This window comes from Rhinopithecus bieti, unplaced genomic scaffold (genome assembly GCF_001698545.2).
Source record: "Rhinopithecus bieti isolate Rb0 unplaced genomic scaffold, ASM169854v2 scaffold_33652, whole genome shotgun sequence".
In the NCBI taxonomy this organism is placed as follows: domain Eukaryota; kingdom Metazoa; phylum Chordata; class Mammalia; order Primates; family Cercopithecidae; genus Rhinopithecus; species Rhinopithecus bieti.
The window spans coordinates 4,428,110-4,451,737 of record NW_016814761.1 but is presented as its reverse complement, the minus strand read 5'-3'; the positions used below and the strand labels follow the sequence as shown (position 1 = coordinate 4,451,737).

At 45.6% G+C, this 23,628-nt stretch overlaps 2 protein-coding genes across 8 annotated transcripts in view; one reads left to right on the top strand and one right to left on the bottom strand.

The window, feature by feature from the left end:
- Positions 1 to 13,333, bottom strand: part of LOC108515310 (serine/threonine-protein phosphatase 4 regulatory subunit 1-like) — a 96,299-nt gene extending 82,966 nt beyond the window's left edge. For 3 of the 7 annotated variants that reach the window (XM_017852062.1, XM_017852064.1, XM_017852065.1), the window contains exons 1-2: positions 12,316 to 12,379; positions 12,123 to 12,167 (exon numbers count right to left, since the gene is read on the bottom strand). In XM_017852062.1, coding sequence (XP_017707551.1) covers positions 12,123 to 12,167; positions 12,316 to 12,322 — 52 coding nt within the window. In that variant the 5' untranslated portion in view covers positions 12,323 to 12,379. Of the gene's footprint in view, positions 1 to 12,122; positions 12,168 to 12,315; positions 12,380 to 13,099 lie in introns of those variants that run through there. The other 4 variants (XM_017852066.1, XM_017852069.1, XM_017852063.1 and 1 more) reach the window with 3 other exon arrangements.
- The window catches only part of RAB22A (RAB22A, member RAS oncogene family), a 62,360-nt gene continuing 51,190 nt past the window's right edge, over positions 12,459 to 23,628 (top strand). The window contains exons 1-2 of the mRNA XM_017852070.1: positions 12,459 to 12,770; positions 13,803 to 13,882. Coding sequence (XP_017707559.1) covers positions 12,735 to 12,770; positions 13,803 to 13,882 — 116 coding nt within the window. The 5' untranslated portion in view covers positions 12,459 to 12,734. The remainder of the gene's footprint in view (positions 12,771 to 13,802; positions 13,883 to 23,628) is intronic.

Here is a 23,628-nt window from a genome sequence, read left to right as displayed (position 1 = left end):
GCTAAGTTGGCCAGGATGGTCCTGAGCTCGCACAACCTAAAACAAGACCAGTTCCTCTTCAGGAAGGTCCTGACCACTTTGCAAAGAATAACAGGGTTTATTATCCTTTGCCCCTGATGTTAGGTGACTACATTTAAAAAAAAAAAGGAACTCTTCTCTGACTAAAAGGCCCACCAGAGAAAATATTTCTGGAAACTACAACACTGAGAAAAAAGGATTTACCCTCCTCTATGTTAACTGGTTACTCAAGGGTTATCCAACCCTGTCAGTATCTCTCTCACTTGTTGGGGCATAAAGGAAACCAGATGAGGATGCTGTCGTGAAACACACCGCAGACCCCTGACTCCCACCTGTGTGTCAATGCTTTTCACCAGACACCAATCTGTGCTAAAGCAGGCCAAGTATGAGTTAATATGTTAAGAATAACATTAGGTCAATGTGCATTGAAGGTTCAACTATAGCAGATACGATCTAATAAACAGAAAAGAAACTTTACAGGTCATTTTACAGCAAAAAAAAATGGATTGGAAGATCAATACAGAAACAGAAAGCATGCTGAGAGCAGACTCACCTTGAACATCCCCTCCTGCCTCATGGTTCATAGTAGGCAACAACAGTAAATCTAATTCAACAGAGTAGTGGTCCCTGGACACCATAAGCCCCATGGGAAAAAAGATCATCATGTACATCACCATCCACAATGCCATGGTGGCAAGCACCATGGGACATAAGCACAGACAAGCAGGAGGGACACAGCTCCACTTGGAAGGGAGTAAAGAGACGCGAGACAGCTTCCCTAGAACACAGGTGGTATGTGATTTGCACCTTGAAGATTGAACAGAAATCTGCCACGTGGGAAGAGAGAATCTGTGAAAGGGAAAAGAATATTCCAGATGAAGGGAAAAGCAGAGCAAGGTACACTGTCTGCCACCTTCAAGTGGTTCAGGGACACAGCCATTTCACACAAAGCCACCAAGCCCTGACTGAGTAGCCACACCATAATCAGCTTTAAGTGGAAAAGGGGAAGAAATAAACACAATAAAACATACCCAACGAAATCCCTTTATTGGCCTAGACATAAGCAGAGCTGGAGCTGGAGGCAGAATGTTATGGCATGTCTACCCCAGCAAGCATTTTCATTCAGAGCCTGCTCTCCAGCCATTCCCAATATTTATGATTCTCCATTCAATATGTCACCCTATCATTATAACTCTACATGATATATGCCACTCTGAGCCAGACCAATTATCCATACAATCCAATATTCTGTTTCTGACATACCACTAGGGGACACTGAACAGGGAACATGACAGACGTGGTACACTACGTCCACGTTTGACTCGAAACATTAGAAGATTGGTTGATGGTGGCCAAGAAGGAGTTTAAGCTTTATTTGCAAAAGTTGTACTTAGAATGAATGTAGAATGTATTCATGCAGAACTTATATAAATAAAATTAATTCTTTAGAGGGTCACGTTAGCCACTCTTTGACTAACAACTAAATCTTTGCAAGGCGTTAGGTGATTTGGGGCAACTAGAATACACCACTCCCATAATGTGTTATTTGAAGTAGTTTTGCTCTTCTCACTAACAGGCTTGTAAGTACTAATGCAGATTTCTGAATTGGGACTATTTCTAACAGCAAGACTAGACAAGCTTGATCCATTTAACAGACAAAGAACACTCTCGATTCTTCACTGGCTTTTGGTGGGAAGTGACCCCGCACACTTCACGTCCTTGTTAACTAAATTCAAATGGCAAATTGCGTAAGCAAACTTTCTCTATATAAATGTCATTCTCTAACAAGACCCACACTGATTTACTAGCTCTCATATGAGCAGATCCATCCAATGCATAATGTTTTATATTGCAAATCTTTGAGGGCTACTGATGGTTATTACTAGCACTATGCAATGGGCTGGCTGCAAACACCAGCCTAAATCATGAGCAGCCATCCTTTCTATGCCATGCCGACATGGAAATTCCTCCTTGATCTGTGGCTTTAATCATGGCTTCCAAAACCCGTCATTATTTATGACTCTTTTATTTACTTTTATTTTGAGATGGAGTTTTGCTCTTGTTGCCCAGGATGGAGTGCAATGGCGTGATCTCAGCACGCTGCAACCTCCGCCTCCCAGGTTCAAGCGATTCTCCTGCCTCAGCCTCCTGAGTAGCTGGGATTACAGGCGTGTGCCAGCATGCCCAGCTAATTTCTCTCTCTCTCTCTTTTTTTTTTTTTTTTTTGTAATTTTAGTAGAGACAGGGTTTAACCATGTTGGCCAGGCTGGTCACGAACTCCTGGCCTCAGGTGATCCACCTGCCTCGGCCTCCCAAAGTGCTGGGATAACAGGTGTGAGCCACCATGCCCAGGCAACTCTGACTTATAAGTTGATGATCAATGGGAAACATTTACTCAGGTTACCTGATAGGAAAGAACTCTGCAGCTCAAAGCAGTTTGTATGCTCCATTTTAATGTTACCCATCTCCATTCTCCTTCCAATTTGCCCACTTGAGGGATGGAGTTGGAGAAGATGAGGGTGGTAAAGTCTACATGGCATTAATGAATGAATTGAACAATATTACTTACAAATGCAGTGAGTTCTCTAGTCAGACTTGAGGTAGAACGCAAAAGAAAAAAATTGTTACAGAAGACAGTCAAAATCTTTGGGATGAATGTTGGGGTATAGGATCCTCTATTTTCATACTGTTCGAAATAGTTAAAACAATCAAGCAATGCATTCAGACCAAGCAAGATAACTTTACCAGCATCTCCAAAACCACCTCTTGCTATCTTCCACTTACCACCTCCCGCAACGGGTAGCAACTCTCCTGCCTTCTAACAGCCTAGATTCCCTTTGCATGGTTTTATAGTTCATACAAATAGAACCATTTAGTGTGTACCCTTTTGTGTCTGGCTTTTCAGATGTTTGTGAAATTATCTGTATTACTGATTAGAATTATAGATCATCCATTCTTACAGCTGCATGGTTTTCCATTGTGTGAACACACCAGAATTTACAATCCTTTGTAGTCATGATGAATATGTGAGTAGATTGCATTTTCCAACTCTTAAGAATCATGTGAGGCCGGGCGCGGTTGCTGAAGCCTGTAATCCCAGCACTTTGGGAGGCCAAGACGGGCGGATCACGAGGTCAGGAGATCAAGACCATCCTAGCTAACACAGTGAAACCCCGTCTCTCTGAAAAAAACAAAAAAAACTAGCCGGGCGAGGTGGCGGGCACCTGTAGTTCCAGCTTAGGCAGGAGAATGGCATGAACTCGGGAAGGCAGAGCATCGCAGTGAGCTGAGATCCAGCACTGCACTCCAGCTGGGCGATAGAGCAAGACCCGTCTCAAAAAAAAAAAAAAAAAAAAAAAAAAAATCATGTGACTGGCCAGGCATGGTGGCTCACGCCCTGTAATCCCAGCACTTTGGGGAGGCTGAGGCCAGGCAGATCATGAGGGTCAGAGAGATTCGAGACCACCTGGCCAACACTGGTGAAACCCCAATGCACTAAAAATACAAAAATACTGGGCCTGGTGGGTGCACGCCTGTAGTCCCAGCTACTTGAGGCTGAGGCAGGAGAATCGCTTAAACCCGGGAGGCAGAGGTTGCGGGCGGTGAGCAAAGATCGCGCCACTGCACTCCAGCCTGGCGACAGAGCAAGACCCCATCTCAAAAAAAAAAAAAAAAAAGAATCATGCAACATGCAACTATGAACACGTTTTTTGAGAATATATGTCTATGTTTTGTTGGGCATATAACCAGGAGAATTGGTGGGTTATTCAAATTCTTAAGGTTTTCAGAGTACACATAAATCATGCAAACGTGTGCTGGAATCTTCCATCCCTGATGAAAAGCCCTTTGAACCCTTCCAGCTGCTGCTTCTTGAAAGGCTGTGCTTTCTCCTGCTGGACTGTGAGCCCCAAATGCAGTGACCATTCCTCAAAGTGCCCAGTGCCTAGCCACCGCCTGCTGTATTCCTCGCCTTGGCTACCAGGCACTGGACACTTTGACCACTGAGCTACTGGACTCCAGACCACACCGCCTCAACTTCCAAAACTTTCCCAATTAATTCCAATCTGGCTTCCACTTCTTGGATGTGCTGAACTACTTCTCACTGAGGTGAATGAAGACCCCCTAACTGCCAAATCCGTGGCCTGTCTTCAATCCTCATCTTACCGGACCCTTCTGGGGCAAGCGTCATAAATAAATGATTATCCAAGCAAAACCCTGGCTCCAAGGCTCTCCTGGTTTCCTACCTCCATGGCTAATTTCTAGAAGGCTCTGCTGCCCAGGGAGTACCCCTTCACCTTCTTCTCCAACATCCCCTCTCATCCTGCTCCCATGGCTCCAGCTACCACTCACCACGAATGACTTTCACATCTCCTCTCCAGTCCTAACTGTGCTCCAGAACCCTACAAGGCGGCTTTCTGGTGTCCTCGACAATGCCACCAGGATCTGTGGCACTGCTTCTCATGTGCTGCCCAGTGCCATTCACTATGTTAGACCACAGGCACCCAAAGAAGCATAAGACCCATTCTAATGGTCAATGCTATCAGTAAATTAGCAAATGCTGCCACAGGAAAATACAGGGCTCAGCAAACACAAAGAAGGGGCGCCCAGCCCAGTCTGGGTGGAAGGGAATGGAAGTGTCAGAAAAGTTCTCCGTGAGACCCTGTCTCTGAGTTGACCCTTCCCTCACCACCGGAACTATTTGTCAACCCCATCCCCCACTCCCAGGCTCATCTCCTTGATTGAGACCCCACTCCCTCCACCCGAACCGCAGGAACACGCTGGGCATCCCACCCCAGCTTTTCCTCCTTTCTTTAAAGCACCGAGCAGCTCTAGTCACTCCCTGGTTCAGATTCTCCAGTGGCTCCCATGACTCCATGGATAAAAGGTCAACACTTTACCTTACAATGGACTTAAGGGCCATGCATGGCCTGGCCCCCATCTCCTCCACTCACCTCCTGTGTCTGTTATTCACTGTTCCAGACACACAAGCCCAGACACACAGGCCTTCCTGCTAGTCCTTGACAAGGAAGAGCTGTACGCGGGAGGCTTTCTCTGGCTTTTCATGCGAGTATCTCCAGCTTGTTACTCAAATCTCAACTCAGAAGCACCTCTCAGGGCTCTGGAGATGCCTTCTCTGGCCACTGGACGCAGCCACGCTGTGCTGGCACCTTGGATCACACTCGCCTGCTATACGCCCTTCTGCTTACCTCTTTAGTGTCTTGTTTCTGCTGCTAGACTGAAAGCTTCATATGAGCAAAAACTGGGTTCGTTTTATTCTCTTCTGTGTCCACGATGCCTAACATCATGAATAAATATTAGTTGAATGAATGAATATACCAGTGAATGATGAGTCCTCCAAAGGATAGTGGTTAAGATAAATTCTGCAGCCAGACTTCCTGGTTTAAATTCCACCTCTGTCACTTACTAGCTTTGTTACTTTGCGCAAGTTACTTAGCCTTTCTGTGCCTGCTGTGAGCCTTGCAATAATAAAACGGGATTAAAAACACCCAGCCCATGGGCTTTTGTACTTCAGTCACAACAATAACGTGTCACAGCAGAGCTTGACATGCTTTTAGTTCTAAGTAAAGGGCAGTGTTTGTACCACTGCCTGGGTTGTATTCCTAAGACAGAAACTCCACAATGCTTAGGGATGCGCTACTGCCTCCCAGGTTAAGTCTAAACCCTAGGCTGGTAAAGCAGATTCTTTACTGACAGCCCCCAGTGCTATCTCCCAGTCTCTCCCACTGCCTCCCTCACACACAGCCCTTGTTCCCAAGTCTCCACCCTTCTCTGTCACCGAGTCCCAAGCAGACCAGGATCATGCAATCCTCTGCCTTTGTACCCACCACCCAAATGCCCATCGCCTTCCTCCGCCTGCCCAAACTCAAATGCCACCTCCCCTCAGAAGCCTTCCCCTCCTACCCTTGTCCTGTCTTCTTTGTTTCCTCTCTATTGTTGTTTTTTTTTTTTTTTTTTGAGACGGAGTCTTGCTCTGTTGCCCAGGCTGGAGTGCAGTGGCACAATCTTGGCTCACTGTGGCCTCCATCTCCCAGGTTCAAGCAATCTTCCCACCTCAGACTCCCTAGTAGCTGGGATTACAGGTGCACGCCACCACACTCGGCTAATTTTTGTATTCTTAGTGGAGACGGGGTTTCGCCATGTTGGCCAGGCTAGTCTCAAACTCTTGACCCTTAGTTATCTGCCCACCTTGGCTTCCCAAAGTGCTGGGATTACAGGCTTGAGCCACCACACCCAGCCCGGCCCTGTCTTCTTACTGGCCCAGGTCTGTGTTCCCTCTTCTGCCTGGACCCTTGAGACACTGCAGGAACCTCCCTGCCAGGCTGTGGGTGTGTCAGGAGCTGAGCCCCAGGCTTCCCCACAACTGTATCCCCAACACTTTTGGGAAGGCTGATACATTGGAAGACATGGAGAAACATGTTATGTGCATGAATGACTTTCCAAGCATGGACACTAATACCTGTCCTCACCTCTTACATTTTTCCCAACAGGGTTAAACTAATTGGTATTTTGAAGGTCAAAGCTACTTTCCCTTTTGTTAACTAGGGTTTGTCGCAAAATTTGTTTACAAGAGCTTATTTTGTGACGAAGAAAGCCATTTAAAACTCTTCTTTTTAAACAGAGGCAATTTGTGGGAATTGCTAATGTTCATCTGTTTGCCTCACAGGAACCAGAAAATACAGAGCAACAAAAGTAAAACGCATTACGACGACGGGAAGGGAAGCAAGGTGGATCCGCTCCCACCACTCTGACTCTTGTTCCTTGCCATTCTCATACACAAATGGGAAAAATGAGACATGAAGTTTGAGCAACTTGTCAAGGGTTATTCAACAGAGGCTTTTCAACAAAGCTCAGCTCTCCCAGCTAAACCTAGTGGGAAAGATACTGATCTGGCTGGCTCAGCTGACCAACAGACCTAGGGGCTTTAACGGAAAAAAAATCAACTCTGAGCTAGAGAAGAAGTCAGCAAACCACGTTCCCTAGGCCAAATTCAGCCCACCACTTGTATTTGTAAATGAAGTTTTATTAGGACACACCCATGCCTACTCATTTATGTGCTATTTATGGCTGCTTTCAGGCTACAACAGCAGAGAAGGGATCTCCTAGCCAGCAAGCCCTAAAATATCTGATCCTTTCCAGAAAAAATTGCCAATCTGATATAGAGAATAATTTGATCTCTGGGTTTTCTTCTATTTTCCAAGTATTAGATATTGCTGTTCAAATTATTTCAGTTGACAGGGAGATTTTTATTTTACAAAACTGAACATCTTTGACTCAAGCATATATCATAGTTCAGATAAAAAGTTCAATGGTTTGGTTTAGGACTCAGATTAATATAGTTTCTCTGCTTTGGGGGCTTGGTTCTTGTCTTTGAGAAGGTTTTTACAAACACAGAACAAAGTGGGCAGGTAACACAGAATGCTTTTTGCTTTGGAAAATGTCTTTTACTCAAGGTTGAACATACACTGCTCCTCCTAGCATTAAGATTCCATGATTCTCTCTATATTCCATTGGCTTAGCTAATCCTGTTTTCACCAAATGTCCAGATATCATTTGTTGGATAGAAGTATATCCTCTTCCAAGTTCTTTAATAGATATCTCTTCAAAGCTAAACATTTGAAAAGAAATACACTGACCCCCAAACACTAAGGTATTTTATGAGTCAGTCTTTTGAAGCTAAATGTATCTTACAAGAACTCTGCAGTGACTTCAGAATTGGAATCCAGCCTTCCAACTCTTCCCACAGATGTTTGATCATATGTGATACTTTCATCTCCCTTCTTTAAACCTTTTACTATGGAAATTTTCAAACATATACAAAAATAGAGAGACTAGGCCCCAGCAACCAACTTCAACAAGTATCAACATTCTGCCATTTATTTTTCCATTTATCCCTCTCCTGACTTTGTATTTACTGTTTGTTGCAGTATTTGATAGCAGACTTCACACATCAAATGATTTCACCCACGAATGCTTGTTTCTGTTAGATGAGGCCCTTTTCCTTTGAACAAAACCATGACACTATTATCATATCCAACAAAACAATTCTTAATATTATCTAATACCCAGTCCAAACTCAATTTTCCCTGTCTCAGTTATGTATTTTTATAGTTGGTTTGTTCAACTAAAGATCCAAATATGACCATATATTGTATTTTGTTGATAGGTCTCTTAGGTGTCTCTTCATATTTGCAATAGGCTCCCCTCATTTTTTATTCACCCATCACTGACACACATTTAAATTCTAGTTGGCCAAACAAACCTTACCAACAATAACACCTCTTCAGCCTCCATATGCTATAAGCAAAACCAGACATTCATAGGCTTGTAGATGCTTAGGCACAGACATACAGCTCCACCTTCCACATGCAATTCAACATGAAAACCAATACGCCAGGCCATCCCACATACTTTCTGCCTTCAAGAGAAGAAATTTAGATTGTTTTAGCAAGCCAATTCTCTGAAAACAAATCTCTTCTGTGCTGCAATGGCCTGAAGACTCTGAATGATTTAAAAAACAAGACATCCATTCATTACGGCTCCCTTTTGAAATTAGCCAAACATAATAAAGAATCACAAAGTAAATCAGACAAAAGCCTCGTAATCCATTATCGTTAACATTAACAACATTAATTGAGCACCTAGATCACGCGAGACATTGGATTATAGAAAGGATGACCTGTGTCCCTACCCCAAGGGACCTACAGTCTAAACAGAGAGGTGTCGCATCATTTAGACACAAATGCCCAAGGAGGACCACAGTCACAGTACCACCCAAACTGACATCCATTTCCTATCCCCTAGGTTAAGAATATTTATGAGGTTGATCCATGTGGTGGAATAAAAAAAAAGAGCAGAAGGAATTACATTTGACTGAATTCCACCATTCATGAGCTGTACCACAATGGATAAGTTACTCAACCTGATTCTCCGTTTTCTCATCTGTAAGAGGAATAAACCCACCTACCTCACAGAGTAGCAGCTGGTAACACTGAATCATAAGCTCTTATGTAAAAATCCAGCAAAGATGATGATGATGATAAAAATCACTGAATACAAAGCACTAGACTAGAATGTTTTCTGTCTATCCATCTAACCCTCACACCAGTCCTATGAGGTAGCTCCCATTCTCATGCCATTTTCCAAAGAACTGAACAGGATGGGTGAGTGTTTCACCCAATGTAACACAGCTACAGGTGTCAGAGCGCCAGGAGGTAGAGGATAAAACTTCAGGGTTCTTTCTGCCAATAATGGTATGATAATACCTCCCAATACTAGCATGGGGAGGTGTAGGGGTAGAAGCAGAGAGGCACGAATGAGCGTGCCCTCGCGTACAGATCAATTATGTTATAAACTCCTAAGGTACAGCATTCCACAGCTCCTACCCTTGCCCAAACAGGAAGCCCCCAGGAGGCTCCCAGAGTTGTCCTACCCAAGGTGTGGTTATGTTCAGAGACGTAACGGTGGTTTCCTTCCTTACTGGGGCAAGTCTTCAGCTGTCTGCTAAAGAGTTATTAAGCCTTTTTAATCACAAGTCTCAAACACTAACATTTGTTCAAAGATTTGTCCAAAGTAAGATCATAATTTTTTCCTATATAATCCCTTACTTCCTTTTTTGTACATACATAGGCAAAAAAGGACTGAAGGCAGGCAGTCATCAGAAAAGAGGTGCAACTACCCTGTGGCCACTCTACTGTAAGAAGGCTGACCTAGCCTACATTCAAGTGGAAAGGGCCCCTGACGGAGAACTGAGGTCCTGGCCAATAGTCCTGGCAGATCTCCTAGCCAACAGCCAGGACCTATGCCACCCACGTAAATGACATCATTCGGACTTCCCCAAATGAAACCACATTAAGCAGAATCACCACCCAGTCTATCCACAGATTTGTGGGAAATCGAATGCTGTTGGTTTCAGCCATTGAGTTTTGGGGTGGTTAGATAACTGAAACAGCTAGAAAATAGCTTTCCAGTCAGACCAAATACCAAATCTATGAATGAGAAGCACCACAGGGCAGCTAAACATTGTTTATCAATGGAAATGATACAACTCTTTCAATCTGAGCATGCCTACCAGCTGAAACATGCAGCTCGGTAAACCTGGATCTATACCGTACCGGGCTCAACACTGTTAAATAACCACTAATAATGATCACATTAATCACAGTAACAGCAGCCAATATTTACCAAATGTTTATTACATAGTAGGCGTTGTGCTAAATCCTTTAATCATTTAATTCCTTATAAAAGCCTTTTGAGGTGGGCCGCTATAATGCCCATTTTACTGATGAGGTCGCTGAGGCGTAGAGTGGTACATTGACTTGCCTGGGATCACACTGCTAGTAAACAGTGATAGGGGATTTCACTCTTGGCCATCGGATTCCAGACACCGAGCTCTTAACTGTCAGCTTGTTTTGACCCTTCAAAAGTGTTATGCTACTTTAACAAAACCGCCCCTTGTTTTTTTGTTTTTTTTTGTTTTTGTTTTTTTTTTTGAGACGGAGTCTTGTACTGTTGCCCAGGCTGGAGTGCAGTGGCGCTCACTGCAACCTCTGCTTCCCAGGTTCAAGCGATTCTCCTGCCTCAGTCTCCCGAGCAGCTGGAATTAGAGACGTGTGCCACCATGCCCGGCTAATTTTTGTATTGTTAGTAGAGACAGGGTTTTATCATGTTGACCAGGCTGGTCTCAAACTCCTGACCTTAAGTGATCTGCCCCTCTCTGCCTCCCAAAGTGCTGGGATTACAGGCCTGAGCCACCGCACCCAGCCGAGATTGCACCCTCTGAGTTAATGTGTGTCAAGAGTTCAACACTGGGCCGGTGCGGTGGCTCATGCCCGTAATCCCAGCACTTTGGGAGGCCGAGGTGGGCAGATCACGAGATCACGAGGTCAAGAGATCAAGACCATTCTGGCTAACATGGTGAAACCCCGTCTCTACTAAAAATACAAAATATTAGCCGGGCGTGGTGGTGGGCGCCTGTAGTCCCAGCTACTTGGGAGGCTGAGGCAGGAGAATGGCGTTAACCCAGGAGGTGGAGCTTGCAGTGAGCCGACATCGTGCCACTGCGCTCCAGCCTGGGCTACAGAGCAAGACTACGTCTCAAAACAAAAGAGTTTAACGCTGTCTGGTCCAAGGTAAGTTTTCAGTACACACCAACTTTTACTATTAGGAAACCTACAGGTATGGAAGGAAAGATGAGAGGAAGTACTGCATATGACTGGCGTACAGTACGCCCCCAATTAATGTTAGTTATTTGGATGATTTATATAGGGCTTCTTCACCAGCAAGCACTCCGGTGCTTGCTATTTTTCTGTTTACAAGTAGGCTCTCCCCCACACCCTGTGAGCTCCCTGCGTATAGAGCTGTTTCCAACACATCCTTGCAGGTCCGGAGCCCAGAGCAAGTAGCTGCTCAATAAATGTTTCTTGACGGGAGAGGAAACGCTTCCTTCCTTCACCACAAATGTGAACTTGGATTTCCAAGATGACACCTCCCCCAGCTACCAGCCCTTAACATGATTTCAAAGAAGAGGGCAAGAAGGGACAAGGGACCCACCCAAGAAATGCGGGGGCCAATGGACTCCATGGGATAAGAGATGGAGCTGGGCTTGTGGCCAGGGCACTTAAGAAGTCCGTGAATTCCGTGGCCGGCCACACCGAGAGCGGGACCTCCCCAACCCCCCAGCACTCCTAAAAGTCCCCAGGAAAAGGGCGAGGCCCTGAGAGGGAAGTCACCCAACTCCCAAGTGGTGGGTCCCCCGCCCACCAACCACGAGTCGACTAGGACTTGGAACTACCCCCTCCGCCCACCCCGGGGCAGCCGCAGGCGTAGGAAGAAAAGAAGTGACAGGAAGTCAAAAGTTTCCCCAACAATAAAAATCCTTCCCTCGAGGGAAGGGCTCCCACCCTCAGCCCGCCCCGCCCAGCGGGGAGGGACGGCCCCCAGTGGATCTAGGCAGTTGAGGGTCCCGCTGTTCTGCTCCCGACGAGGAGGGCCTGGCTTGAGAGTCCCCCGCCCCGCGCTTCGTGCACCCTGAAATCTTTGAGAGCGTCCCAGGGAGGGATAGGGGTGCCCCAACTCTTACTTACAGTCGTCTAAGTCATCCTGCAAGTCCACAAAGTACAGGGGGATCTCTGAAAACCAAGAAGCACACAAGGAGTTACCAGGGGGCTGCGGCGAGAGAGGATGGGGTCGGGCAGGGGCCCCTTGGCCTCGCGGGGTGGTCACGGGGCGAGAGGGAGGTGAGCACCCCTGGCGTCCCCCGAACCCAACCCCACTCACCCGCCATCTTGGGATGGGCCTGGAGGCGGGACGGACAGGGGTGGGGGAGCCTGTAGACAGGGGCGGGGCCGTCGGTTTCAGGCCACGCCCCCGGCCCGCGCCGGCCGTCGGCCCCGCCCTCTCAGTGAAGGTGGCTGCCGAGGTGGGCGGGGAGGTCAGGTGACCCGGCCGGCGTCCCAAGATGGCGGCGGCGGCGGCGCCCGGAAGGCCGCGGCGGCGTCCAGGCTGCTAAGGCGGGCCCCACGCGGCTGGCAGCGTACAGGCAGAACCTAGGGCCGGAGGACGGGCGGCAGCCGCCTCTGCGCGGACCGGGGCTGGGCCGTCTGGCGGCAGCGGCGCCAGGGGATGCTCCTGCTGGGCCCGGCCTCTCCTTTCTCAACTTAGGGCGGCGGCGGGCCCGCGCCCGTGGCTCCCGGGCCATGGCGCTGAGGGAGCTCAAAGTGTGTCTGCTCGGGGTGAGTGGCGGTGGGTCCGGCCGGGAGGGCCACGGGAGGCTGGGCTGGCAGGGACCCCGATCCCCCATGTCCCCTCATTCTTTTCCCCCATCCCCCGTCCAAGACGCCGTCTGCCAGCCCCGTGGACCCTCCCTCCAGGTCAGGAGCTGTCCCGCCCACCTCTTGCACCCTCCATAAGGTCCTGGAGACCGGAGGGACCTTTCCCTTTCCTCTTCCCCTCCCTGGAGCCCGTGGACTCTTCCCGCCCCTCAAAGAGCAAACAGCCCCGCCTTGCCTCTCCATTGCATCTGGGTTAGGAAAGGGTTTTAAATAGTTTTCTCCCAACTTACCAAGGTATTAGTTGGGAGTTGGCCGAGTCTTCCAAAGTAGAACCCGTAAGAGGTCTTTAGGTTTTACAAGCAGCATTAGCCTACTTTGTCTCTTGGGGGTGTTTTTGAACTTGTGGGATACCCCTGCCACTTCTCCAAAGAGTTACTTTGCCAAGTAACTCTTGCCGTGGAGACAGGGGGTGTTCAAATCAGGAAGCCCCAGAGACTAGTTTGAAGCTTCAGCTTCCTGTCTTGTCAGGAAGGACAAGGTTGGCCATTGCAAAGCCTTCTGTCTGAAATTGATGCTGTCATTACAGTTTCCGCCTTAAAAGATAGACAGGAACTCCATTAACTAATCTTTATTCCCCAAAATAGGGTGGGGCTAGGATTCTTCAGGGATTACTCAGAGGTAACCCAGGAGTTCAAAGTTTACTAACATGTTAGAAAGCAAGTGGACTTGTTACTTTTACACGAAGCAGAAACTTTGGCTCTTTCAAAAGGTCCTAATCTGTCTTAAAACTGCAAAACCTCGCTCTTTTAGCACATTTGGAATTTCCTAATTACTCCACTAAATTTTTATGACAACCGCTTTTGTGTTCCTCGGTTTATAAAATTTACACATCTAGGGTGATTTTCTAAAATCCTGAACGTATGCCACAAAGTAGTTTTTGGTGCCTGCCAAAAGTTAAACTTTTTCTCAGTCACACGTCTCGTTCTCTTTCAGGATACAGGTGTAGGTAAATCGAGTATTGTGTGGCGGTTTGTGGAAGACAGTTTTGATCCAAACATCAACCCAACAATAGGGTAAGAGATTTTTATTTGATACACATCTGAAGGTGCATTGAAAATCCTTCCAAATACATAGTGTGTTACAGGTGTAGGCCCTGCACTTTATATTCATTGAATTCTGAGTCGCTGGTTCACATCATCTCTGGAAGACTTGAAAGAGTCCAGTGAGGATTTGTGTATTTTAGGAAAATTATCTTCAAACTTGTTGGGAGTGAAAACTTAAAGATGCAAATATGAATTGGAGTTCTGCTAATTATTAGAATAGACACAGAAACTTCAGTCTATAAATATCAACAACAATTACACCTTGAAATAAGGCAGATGAAAATAGATCCTGGTGCTATTCTTTCAGACATGTCAAGTAAAAGACATTTAGATGGTTTTTGTCCATCCTGAAAGTAGTAGGTTGAATCTGAACCCTTACACATGCCTGTACTGGTAGTAATAAGAAATTAATAAATTCGTATTGAAATGGAAGGTTTTTTCAGTTCTCTGGTTCTATGGATAAGTAAAGTTGATTGTTCATATGTTTTTGACTCTATAAGAAAACTTTTCATTTTGCAATACTAATCCTTTGACTACATAAGAAATTGTGTTTTATAGGCTTCAATACTATGTTAGCTTTATAAAACTAAATAGGTGCTGTGCTGTAGTTTTATCATCAAACCCTCAAATGGTTTCCAGCATTTAAAGAAAAAATCAATGTTATCCATCGTTAGGTTAATATTGGCCTTTGTGCTCTACACAGATCATTCTTTAACTAATAGAGAAATATTTTACAGCCCAGGAGAGAAACTGCCATAAGATTGTACCCTGAGAAATTATGAGCTCCTGTTATCAGAGGTTATTTATTTATTATTTATTTATTTATTTATTTATTTATTTTTTGAGACAGAGTTTCACTCTTTTTGCCCGGGCTGCGGTACAGTGGCGCAGTCTCGGCTCACTGCAACCTCCGCCTCCCAGGTTCAAGCGATTCTCCTGCCTCAGCCTGAGTAGCTGGAATTATGGGTGTCCACCACCGTGCCCAGCTAATTTTGTATTTCTAGTAGAGACAAAGTCTCACCATGTTGGCCATGCTGGTCTCGAACTCCTGACCTCAGGTGATCCGCCAACCTCAACCTCCCAAAGTTCTGGGGTTACAGGCATGAGCTGCCGCGCCTGGCCTATGTGTTCAATATTTTTTTATCTATTTTTTTTTTTTTCGCCCAGGCTGGAGTACAGTGGCACAATCATGGCTCACTGCAGCCTCAACCTCCTGGGCTCAAGCCATCCTCTGACCTCAGGTAGCTGAGATCACAGATGCACGCTACCACACCTGGCTAATTTTTTGTACTTTTAGTAGAGAAGGAGTTGCACCGTGTTACCCAGGCTGGTCTTGAACTCCTGGGCTCAAGTGATCCACCCACCTCAGTCTCCCAAAGTGCTGGAATTACAAGTATGAGCCACTGCACCCAGCCTATCTGCTTTTTTTTTTTTTGAGACAGAGTCATCCAGGCAGGAGTGCAGTGGCGGATCCTGGCTCACTGCAAGCTCTGCCTCCCAGGTTCACGCCATTCTCCTGCCTCAGCCTCCCAAGTAACGGGGACTACAGGCGCCCGCCACTATGCCCGGCTAATTTTTTTGTATTTTTAGTAGAGACAGGGTTTCATATGTTAGCCAGGATGGTCTTGATCTCCTGAACTCGTGATCCGCCCGCTTCTGCCTCCCAAAGTGCTGGGGTTACAGGAGTGAGCCACCGTGCCCTGCCACCTCTCTGCTTTTTTAAACCCTGTGGGGTTTATACATTTGAAGGCATGGAGATGAAATTCGCCAATAAGTTTCTACAATTAAAATGCTTTTCCATATCCTTTAAGAAAGAGCTGGGTATGACACATGTAAAACGTGACCCCATCCATCTCAGGGCTTTCCTGTCCCTACCTGCATGGGAAAGTGAAGTGTTGGGAAGTGACAGCAAGTACTGCTGGTGATTCAGCGAGTGACACACTTCACACTGAGTCAGAGCTGAAAACCCAAAACCCATAAGACACCCAGACACCACCTTGGCTAGAAGTGCTCTCTCAAATAAGAAGCGAGAAAACTGAAGGGTGTAGTTTCATGCATCTTGGTGAGGCCTGTGGTCCCTTCCTGAGTATCCACTGTTCCCTTGTTTTGCCAGTGGCTCCCAATCTGCCAGATGCCTGTGGCTCCTGAGCTGCCTCTAGTCCACTCTCTACACCAGGAGATTTGGCTCACAATTTTACAGGGAAAACAACATACAAGGCTTTCTCCTCATTTTCTTTTTTCTGCCTTTCTTTATTTCTTTTTTCTCAGCTTTAGAAGGTGGCTTCCTCCTTTGTGACCAACCCCAAACATACCCCTGAGCTCTGGATCCCCACCTCTTCATAAGTTACCCTGTTTCTTCCTCAGCCCTATCATCTTGTCAGAGCCTGCACACAGGTTCCGAACCCACCCCACTCCACCACAAGAGCACCCCTCAGATGGTGGAACTCCTGAAAGAGAAGTTACTACTTCCTCAGCTGCTGCTCACTCCTCAGCCCTCTGTCATCTCAGCTCCACCCCACCGTGCCACTAAAACCATCTTCCCCTGGTACCAGTTTCCATCTAATAGCCAAAGTCAAATGGCCTTTTCTTGGTAGTTTTCTTTATTCATAGAGTGCCTGCTGTATGCCAGGTGCTAGACTGGGTACTGGTGCCTAGACCAGGGGTGGGCAAACTGGGGCCTTTTCGCCCACCTCCTGTTTTTGTAAATAGTTACTGAAACAGTCATACCCAATTATTTAATTATTGTCTTGCTGCTTTTGGGCTACAATGACCAACTTGATTAATTGCAACTAAGACTTGATGGCCCACAAACCCAAAATTATTTGCTGTCTGGTACTTTTCAGAGCAAGTTTGCTGACCCCTGATTTAGACAAAATGGACTTCTGTCCTCGTAGACCTTACCTACAAGGAGGAGCTACATTATGACTAGCGTACAGGAAATGATTTATTCTTTTTCTTTTTTTTCTTTGAGACCGAGTCTCTCTCTGTCGCCCAGGCTAGATTGTAGTGACGATCTCGGCTCACTGCAACCTCTGCCTCCCATGTTCAAGCAATTCTACTGCCTCAGCCTCCCATATAGTTGGGATTATAGGTGCACATTTGGGAATCCGCCTGCCACAATTCCGAGCTAATTTTTGTATTTTTAGTAGAGACAGGGTTTCACCATGTTGACCAGGCTGATCTCAAACACCTGACCTCAGGTAATCTGCCTGCCTTGGCCTCCCAAAATGCTGGGATTACAGGTGTGAGCCACTGCGCCCGGCCAGAAATGATTTATTCAGCCCTTTCCTGTGTTACAAAGGAGAAATGTGCAATACTATGAAAATGTGACAGGGACCTGACCTGGGCCTGTGGGGATAACTGTTTCCTACAGTGATGAGTGGAGATGTGAAGCACCTAGCAGCACTGGCATTTAAATATTGAAAGATGAATGGATTAGACTTTCAATTCTAAGTTTAAGAATAAAAGTTGGCTGGGTGCGGTGGCTCACACCTGTAATCCCAGCACTTTGGGAGACCAAGACAGGTGGATCACATGAGGTCAGGAGGTCAGGAGTTTGAGACCAGCCTGGCCAACATAGTGAAACCCCATCTCTGCTAAAAATACAAAAATTAGCCAGATGTGATGGTGCACGCCTGTGATCCCAGCTACTTGGGAGGCTGAGACAGGAGAATTGCTTGAATCCAGGAGACGGAGTTTGCAGTGAGCCAAGATCGTGCCACTGCACTCCAGCCTGGGTGACAGAGCAAGACTCCATCTCAAAAAAAAAAAAAGAAAGAAAGAAAAAAGAAAAAAAAAAAGTTTTTGAAGAGTGGAAGTGAACTAGGTGGTGGTGGTGAGGGATGGTGGGTAGAAAAGAGCTGGAATGGGCATGAGGAACAACAGGGACCGTGAGGCAGGAGGGCTAGGGAGGTTGGAAGAGGGGTCAAGAGGCTGGGGTGGCTGGAGGACCCACAGCAAGAACCAGGAGAGACAGCAGGGAGGTTGGTGAGCCAACAGGGACCAGTCCACAGGGCCCTGGAGACCAGGGGAGGAGCCGACATCACTTACTGCAGGACACATCCCCACTTCTCAGACTGAAGCTCCTCTCTCTTCTCTAGTTCCCTTACTGCTTCATAATCGTGCTTCCTCACTGCAGTCTCCTGGCCTCTCGTACTGATTTGATAAATGCTGGTCTTCCCCAAGCTGTGTCCTGACTTCCCATGTTTCTCACCTCCCTCTGACACCTCACCTTCACCTGTGTCATGTGACCTCCAAGCCCATGCCTCCAACCCATGATTTGGACCTAGTCTCCTACAGAACTCGGTCTTTGTTCCTCCTTCAGTCCTGCATACCTCACATGGTATCCATGTTCTTCCCTAAGAGCTAACCTGTGTCGTATCATGGGGGAGAGCATGGGCCTTGAAGAACCATGCTCCCTAGACTTAGGGCCTTGACTGTGTGCTAGCAGGGAGAATATCTGCACAAGTGACAGAGCCACTCTTTTGGAGGTAGGGGGGCCTACCTTCTGGGGGTTTTAGGAGAATTCCGTGACTCCATACACAGAGTGGGCTTAGGAAGTGTGCAGTAAATGGTAGTGGTGTGTAGTGGTACTGTCAACATATCTCTCTTCACCCCACCCCCAGCCCAATCCCCAAACCCCATTCGTATCCATTTAAGAAAGGGCCCTCTGGGACCCCTTCCTGAAGGAGAGCTTGGGCCCTCCTTCCCATCCTCACATCTAAGCCCTCATCCTATCTTGCCAGGGCTATTGAGCTGATTTCAGAACCAGTTGCTCTGTGGCCTAGCTCTGCCACTTGGAGTCAGTTCTCCTCATTGTTGCTGTGTGAGCTTCGTTGAAGACAAGATTGATCCCCTCAGTCAAAACCATGGCAGAGGAACCCTTTCCTAGCCTGGGCCCAGCCTCATCTCTCCTGTGCTTCGTCCATGTTTTTGTTGCTCACTTCCTCCCCAGCACACACCAAGCAACACCCGTTCCACACCTGTGTTTTTGGCACATGCTGTTCTCTCTCAGGGCCCTTTCTTTTCCTTGTCTCCTTGGCAAATTCCTGATTGTCTGTGCAAACTCAGGTACATGTTAGTGGCCCTAAAAGTTGCAGACTCTAGGGGCAGCAAAGGCCAGGCAAGAATGTAAACAGGAGATGGACCAGGTAGAAAGGCTGGAAGGAGGGTCTCAGGCATGAACTGTCCAGACTCCCTGCCCTCCCTGCACCATGTCCCCTCGTTCATCTTCTTATCTCCAGGGACACTTTGCTTTGGTCTCCTTCAGCCTTGTCGTCCCTTTGTATGTCCACATCCCACGGTTCTGAGGTAGACTCCTGCCCATTTGCATTTTGTCTCTTCTTGCTTGATGTCATGTAACTCAGGTTGCAACCGTAGCAGAGATTTTCAAAGCTGAGGCTTTTTTCAGACATATGCATGTCTCTGGTCCCTCTTCCAGGATTCCAGGAACCCCCTTCCTCCACACTACACATGCACTGCAAGAAGAAGAGCCCCCATTAAAATCACCACCGTAGTGAGCCATTGTGTAGTGAGCCTATTGTGTTCCTCAAGTGTGCTGGGGTAGAAGAGTGGCTGCCTGCACGTGGATGAGTCCTACTGCAGCAGCACCAAATTCCCTCTCAAGCTCTAGAACTACAGATTCTGCTCACCATAGAGCCTGTGCCCACAGGTGGCCCATAGACACCTAGGGACTGTCCATGTATGTCACTGAACTCGTGAGCTCTCTCTCAGAGGCTTGAATCTCTGCTCCTCTTTCCGTGGACCTTGGGGTAGAGGAAAAGACCAACTGTCCTCAGGTACTCAAGCCAGCAACCTCGGCATCCTTCTCAAATCCCTCCTAACTCACCATCTTCTCCCTCCAGCCAGTGGTAAGTCACTCGCTCCTGTCCAAGCCACCTCCCAAATATCCCTCCCTCTCTATTGCTGTTATGTGACCTCTAGGGCTTCATCTTCCTTCGTGGAGGTGAGATGTGGACTCTAGACTCTGATTAGATCGCAGCTCTGCTGCTTGCTAGCTAGTTAACCCTGGGCAGCTTATTTTATTTATTTATTTTTTAAGATGGAGTTTTGCTCTTGTTGCTCAGGCTGGAGTGCAGCGACACAATCTTGGCTCACTGCAGTCTCCGCCTACCAGGTTCAAGCAATTCTTCTGTCTCAGCCTCCAGAGTAGCAGGGATTACAGGCACCCACCACTATGCCCAGCTAATTTTTGTATTTTTAGTAGAGATGGGGTTTCACCATGTTAGCCAGGCTAGTTTCAAACTCCTTACCTTAGGTGATCCACCAGCCTTGGCCTCCCCAAAGTGCTGAGATTGCAGGCATGAGCCACCGTGCCTGGCCAACCCTGAGCAGTTTAATCTCTGATCTGTTTCTTCATGAGCAAGTAAGGATAATGATAGGACCAGCTCCGTATTGTTAGGAGAATTCCAAGAGAGGTGTATTGAAAATGCTTAGGAAAGTACCATGGATAGTGGAACTCAATAAATGATAGTTATTATTCTTTTTTAATTTTTTATTTCTGTTTTTTAGAGACAGGGTCCTGTTCTGTCACCCAGGCTGAGGGACACTTTGAGCTCACTGCAGCCTCAGACTGCTAAGCTCGAGCAATCTTCCTGGCGAAGCCTCCTGAGTAGCTAGGACAACAATGGCGCGAGCGGTCCCCACCAGCATGTCTTGCTAATTCTTTTTATTTTTTGTAGAGACGGGGTCTCACTGCGTTGCCCAGGCTGGTCTTGAACTCTTTGCCTCAAGCAATCCTCCTGCCTTAGCCTCCCAAAGTGCTAGGGTTAGGCATGAGCCACACCTTTTTGCCTATTCTTTTGTAAATGTTTAAATCTTTTGAAAATTTTAAAATTATTTGTATCAAAGCAATGTGTATATGGTTTTTAAAACCTGAAATAGTGTTATGAGGCTAAGTGTTGTATAACGGTGCTCTACTCTGAGCCATTCCCTGGAGGCTTACTGTTGCCTTCGCATTTAGCTATTCCTTCTGATTTTTTGTCCAAATTTTTTCATAACATGCCTACACAGGTTGAGTATCCCATATACAAAATGCTCCAAAATCTAAAACTTTTTGAGCAACAATATGACATTCACAGGAAATGCCCATTGGAGTAATTTGGATTTTGGATTTGAAATGGTGAACTGGTATAATGCAAATATTTCAGATTCTGAAAATTCCCAAATCAGAAACACTTACTTTTTTTTTTTTTTCCAAAATCGGAAACACTTCTGGTCAGCATTTCAGATAAGGGATACTCAGCATATACCGGTAGTTTTTGATCCCTCTCTCCTCCCCGCCTCCTGTTTAAGGCAGTATCTACTGATTATTTTTCTTTGGAAGATGGGAATTTTGCCATCCTCCTCCTCCCACCTCTTTCTGCACATTTGCCATCCCTCCATCTTTCCATTAAAGTTCTCTCACTGGGAGTCAATGTGCCGTAGTGTTTAGAGCCAGCCTGTCTGCCTTCACCTCCCAGCTGTAGCACTTAGTTGCTCTGTGGCATTGGACAAGTTATTTAACTTCTTTGTGCATACATTTGCACATTTGGGAATCCTCCTTGGCATCTAATTTGTAGGGTTGTTGTGAAATTGAATTCAAACGCATAAAAATTGCTTAGAATGGTGTATGTCATGTGGAAAGTATTTGTTATTTCTTAGCAAATGACAAAATTAAATTTTAAAAGGTTATTTTTTAATAATCTCCCACTATGATTTTGAACTTTATATAAATGGAATTAGTATACACATACACATACATGTAGTGTGCTTCTAGGATGATTAGACTGATGTGTGGGAGAAAAATGATTCTTGTCCCTTACCTCACAAAGTAAACAAGAATGAGTAGAAACAGATCACAGACCAAAATTTAGTAAGACTATAAAAGTTCTAGAACAACATTGGACATATAGGACACACAAAAAAACAAAGCATAGAAAGAAGCTGGAGTTGATCAAAATTAAACACTTTTGTTGAATTCAGCATTTGTTGAATTAAATCACCTTGGCACCTATGAATTTACATATGTGTATGGATATATTTCTGGATTCCCTTTTCTGTCCCATTGGTCTATTTGTCCTTCTGCCAGTTCTACAATATTGTGTTCATTGCTGTAGATGTATAGAAAGTCTTGGATTCAGATAGTATATGTCATCTAATTCTATTCTTGTTTTTCATATCTGGATCCTCTGGGTCTTTTGCATTCCTGTATAAATTTTAGAATCACAGTGCCCAGTTCCTCAAAAGAGCCAGCTGAAATCTTGATTGGGAACACATTGAATCTCTTGACTAATTTGGGAGAATTGACATCATATCAATATTCCATTTTTGATCCAGGAACATGATATATTCACCATTAACGTAGGTCTTTTACCATTCTTTCAATCTTTTGCCATTCAATTTGATGGCTGTTTCTAGGTCTTTTTTATAAATGCCCATTATCAGGTTGAGGTTGTTCCCTTCTATTCCTGAATTAATGAGTTTTTTTGTCATGAATTGTGTTGAATTTTATTAGATGGTATTTTACATGTTTTGAGCTGTTTATATTCTTTTTCTTTCTGTTAAAATGGTGCATTACAACCATTGAGAATTTAATACTGAAATGTTAAACCAATCTTGCACTCCTAAGATAAATTTCTCTTAGTCATTATACATTATTATTTTTTATATATTGCTGGATTTGATTTACTAAAATTTTGTCAAGGATTTTATCTCCATGTAGTTTTCTCTTTCTCTATTTTGGTGTCAGGACCTCATCAAATGAATTGAAGAATGTCTTCTCTTCTGCTTTTTTGGAAGCATTTGTGCAGAATTCGTATCATGTCTTCCTTAAAGGTTTAGTAGAATTCACAAATGAAACCATCTGAGCAGGGACTTCTTTGTCTGAAAATATTTAACTACAGATTTCAGTTCCTTCAGTAAATACTGTAAAGGCCTATTCGGGCAACTATTTCTTCTTGAGTAAGTTTTGGTAGTTTGTGTCCTTCAAGGAATTTGTTCATTGTATCTCTGTTTTTTTAATTTATTGGCATACAGTTATTTGTAATACCCACATCTTATCCTTTTAATACTTTGGGATCTGTAGCAATACCCCCCTTTCATTTTTGATAGTGCTAATTTGAGCCTTCTCACTTCTTTTCCTGAACTGTCCAGCTATAAGTTTATCAATTTTATTCATCTTCTCGAAGAACCAGTTTTTGTTATCTGAGCCTTTAGAACTGTAAATTTCCCTTTACGTGCTGGTTTGGGTGAATTTCACAGATTTTGATATGTTGTGTTTTCATTTTCATTTAGTTGCATCTATCATTTCTCTTGTGACTCCTTTGAGCATTGGTGGCTTAGAAATATATTTTCTAATTTCCAATTATTTGGGTATTTTCCAGAAATTTTTTAATTATCGATTTCTAGTTTAAATCTATTGTGAGTACAGGCGTGGTGGTTCACGCCTGTAATCCTAGCACTTTGGGAGGCCAAAGCAGGTAGATCACTTGAAGTCAGGAGTTCAAGACCAGCCTGGCTGACGTGGTGAAATCCCGTCTCTTGCTAAAAAATACAAAAATTGGCTGGGCACAGTGGCTCACACCTGTAATCTCAGCACTTTGGGAGGCTGAGGCAGGCAGATCATGAGGTCAAGAGATCGAGACCGGCTGGGCGCGGTGGCTCAAGCCTGTAATCCCAGCACTTTGGGAGGCCGAGACGGGCTGATCACGAGGTCA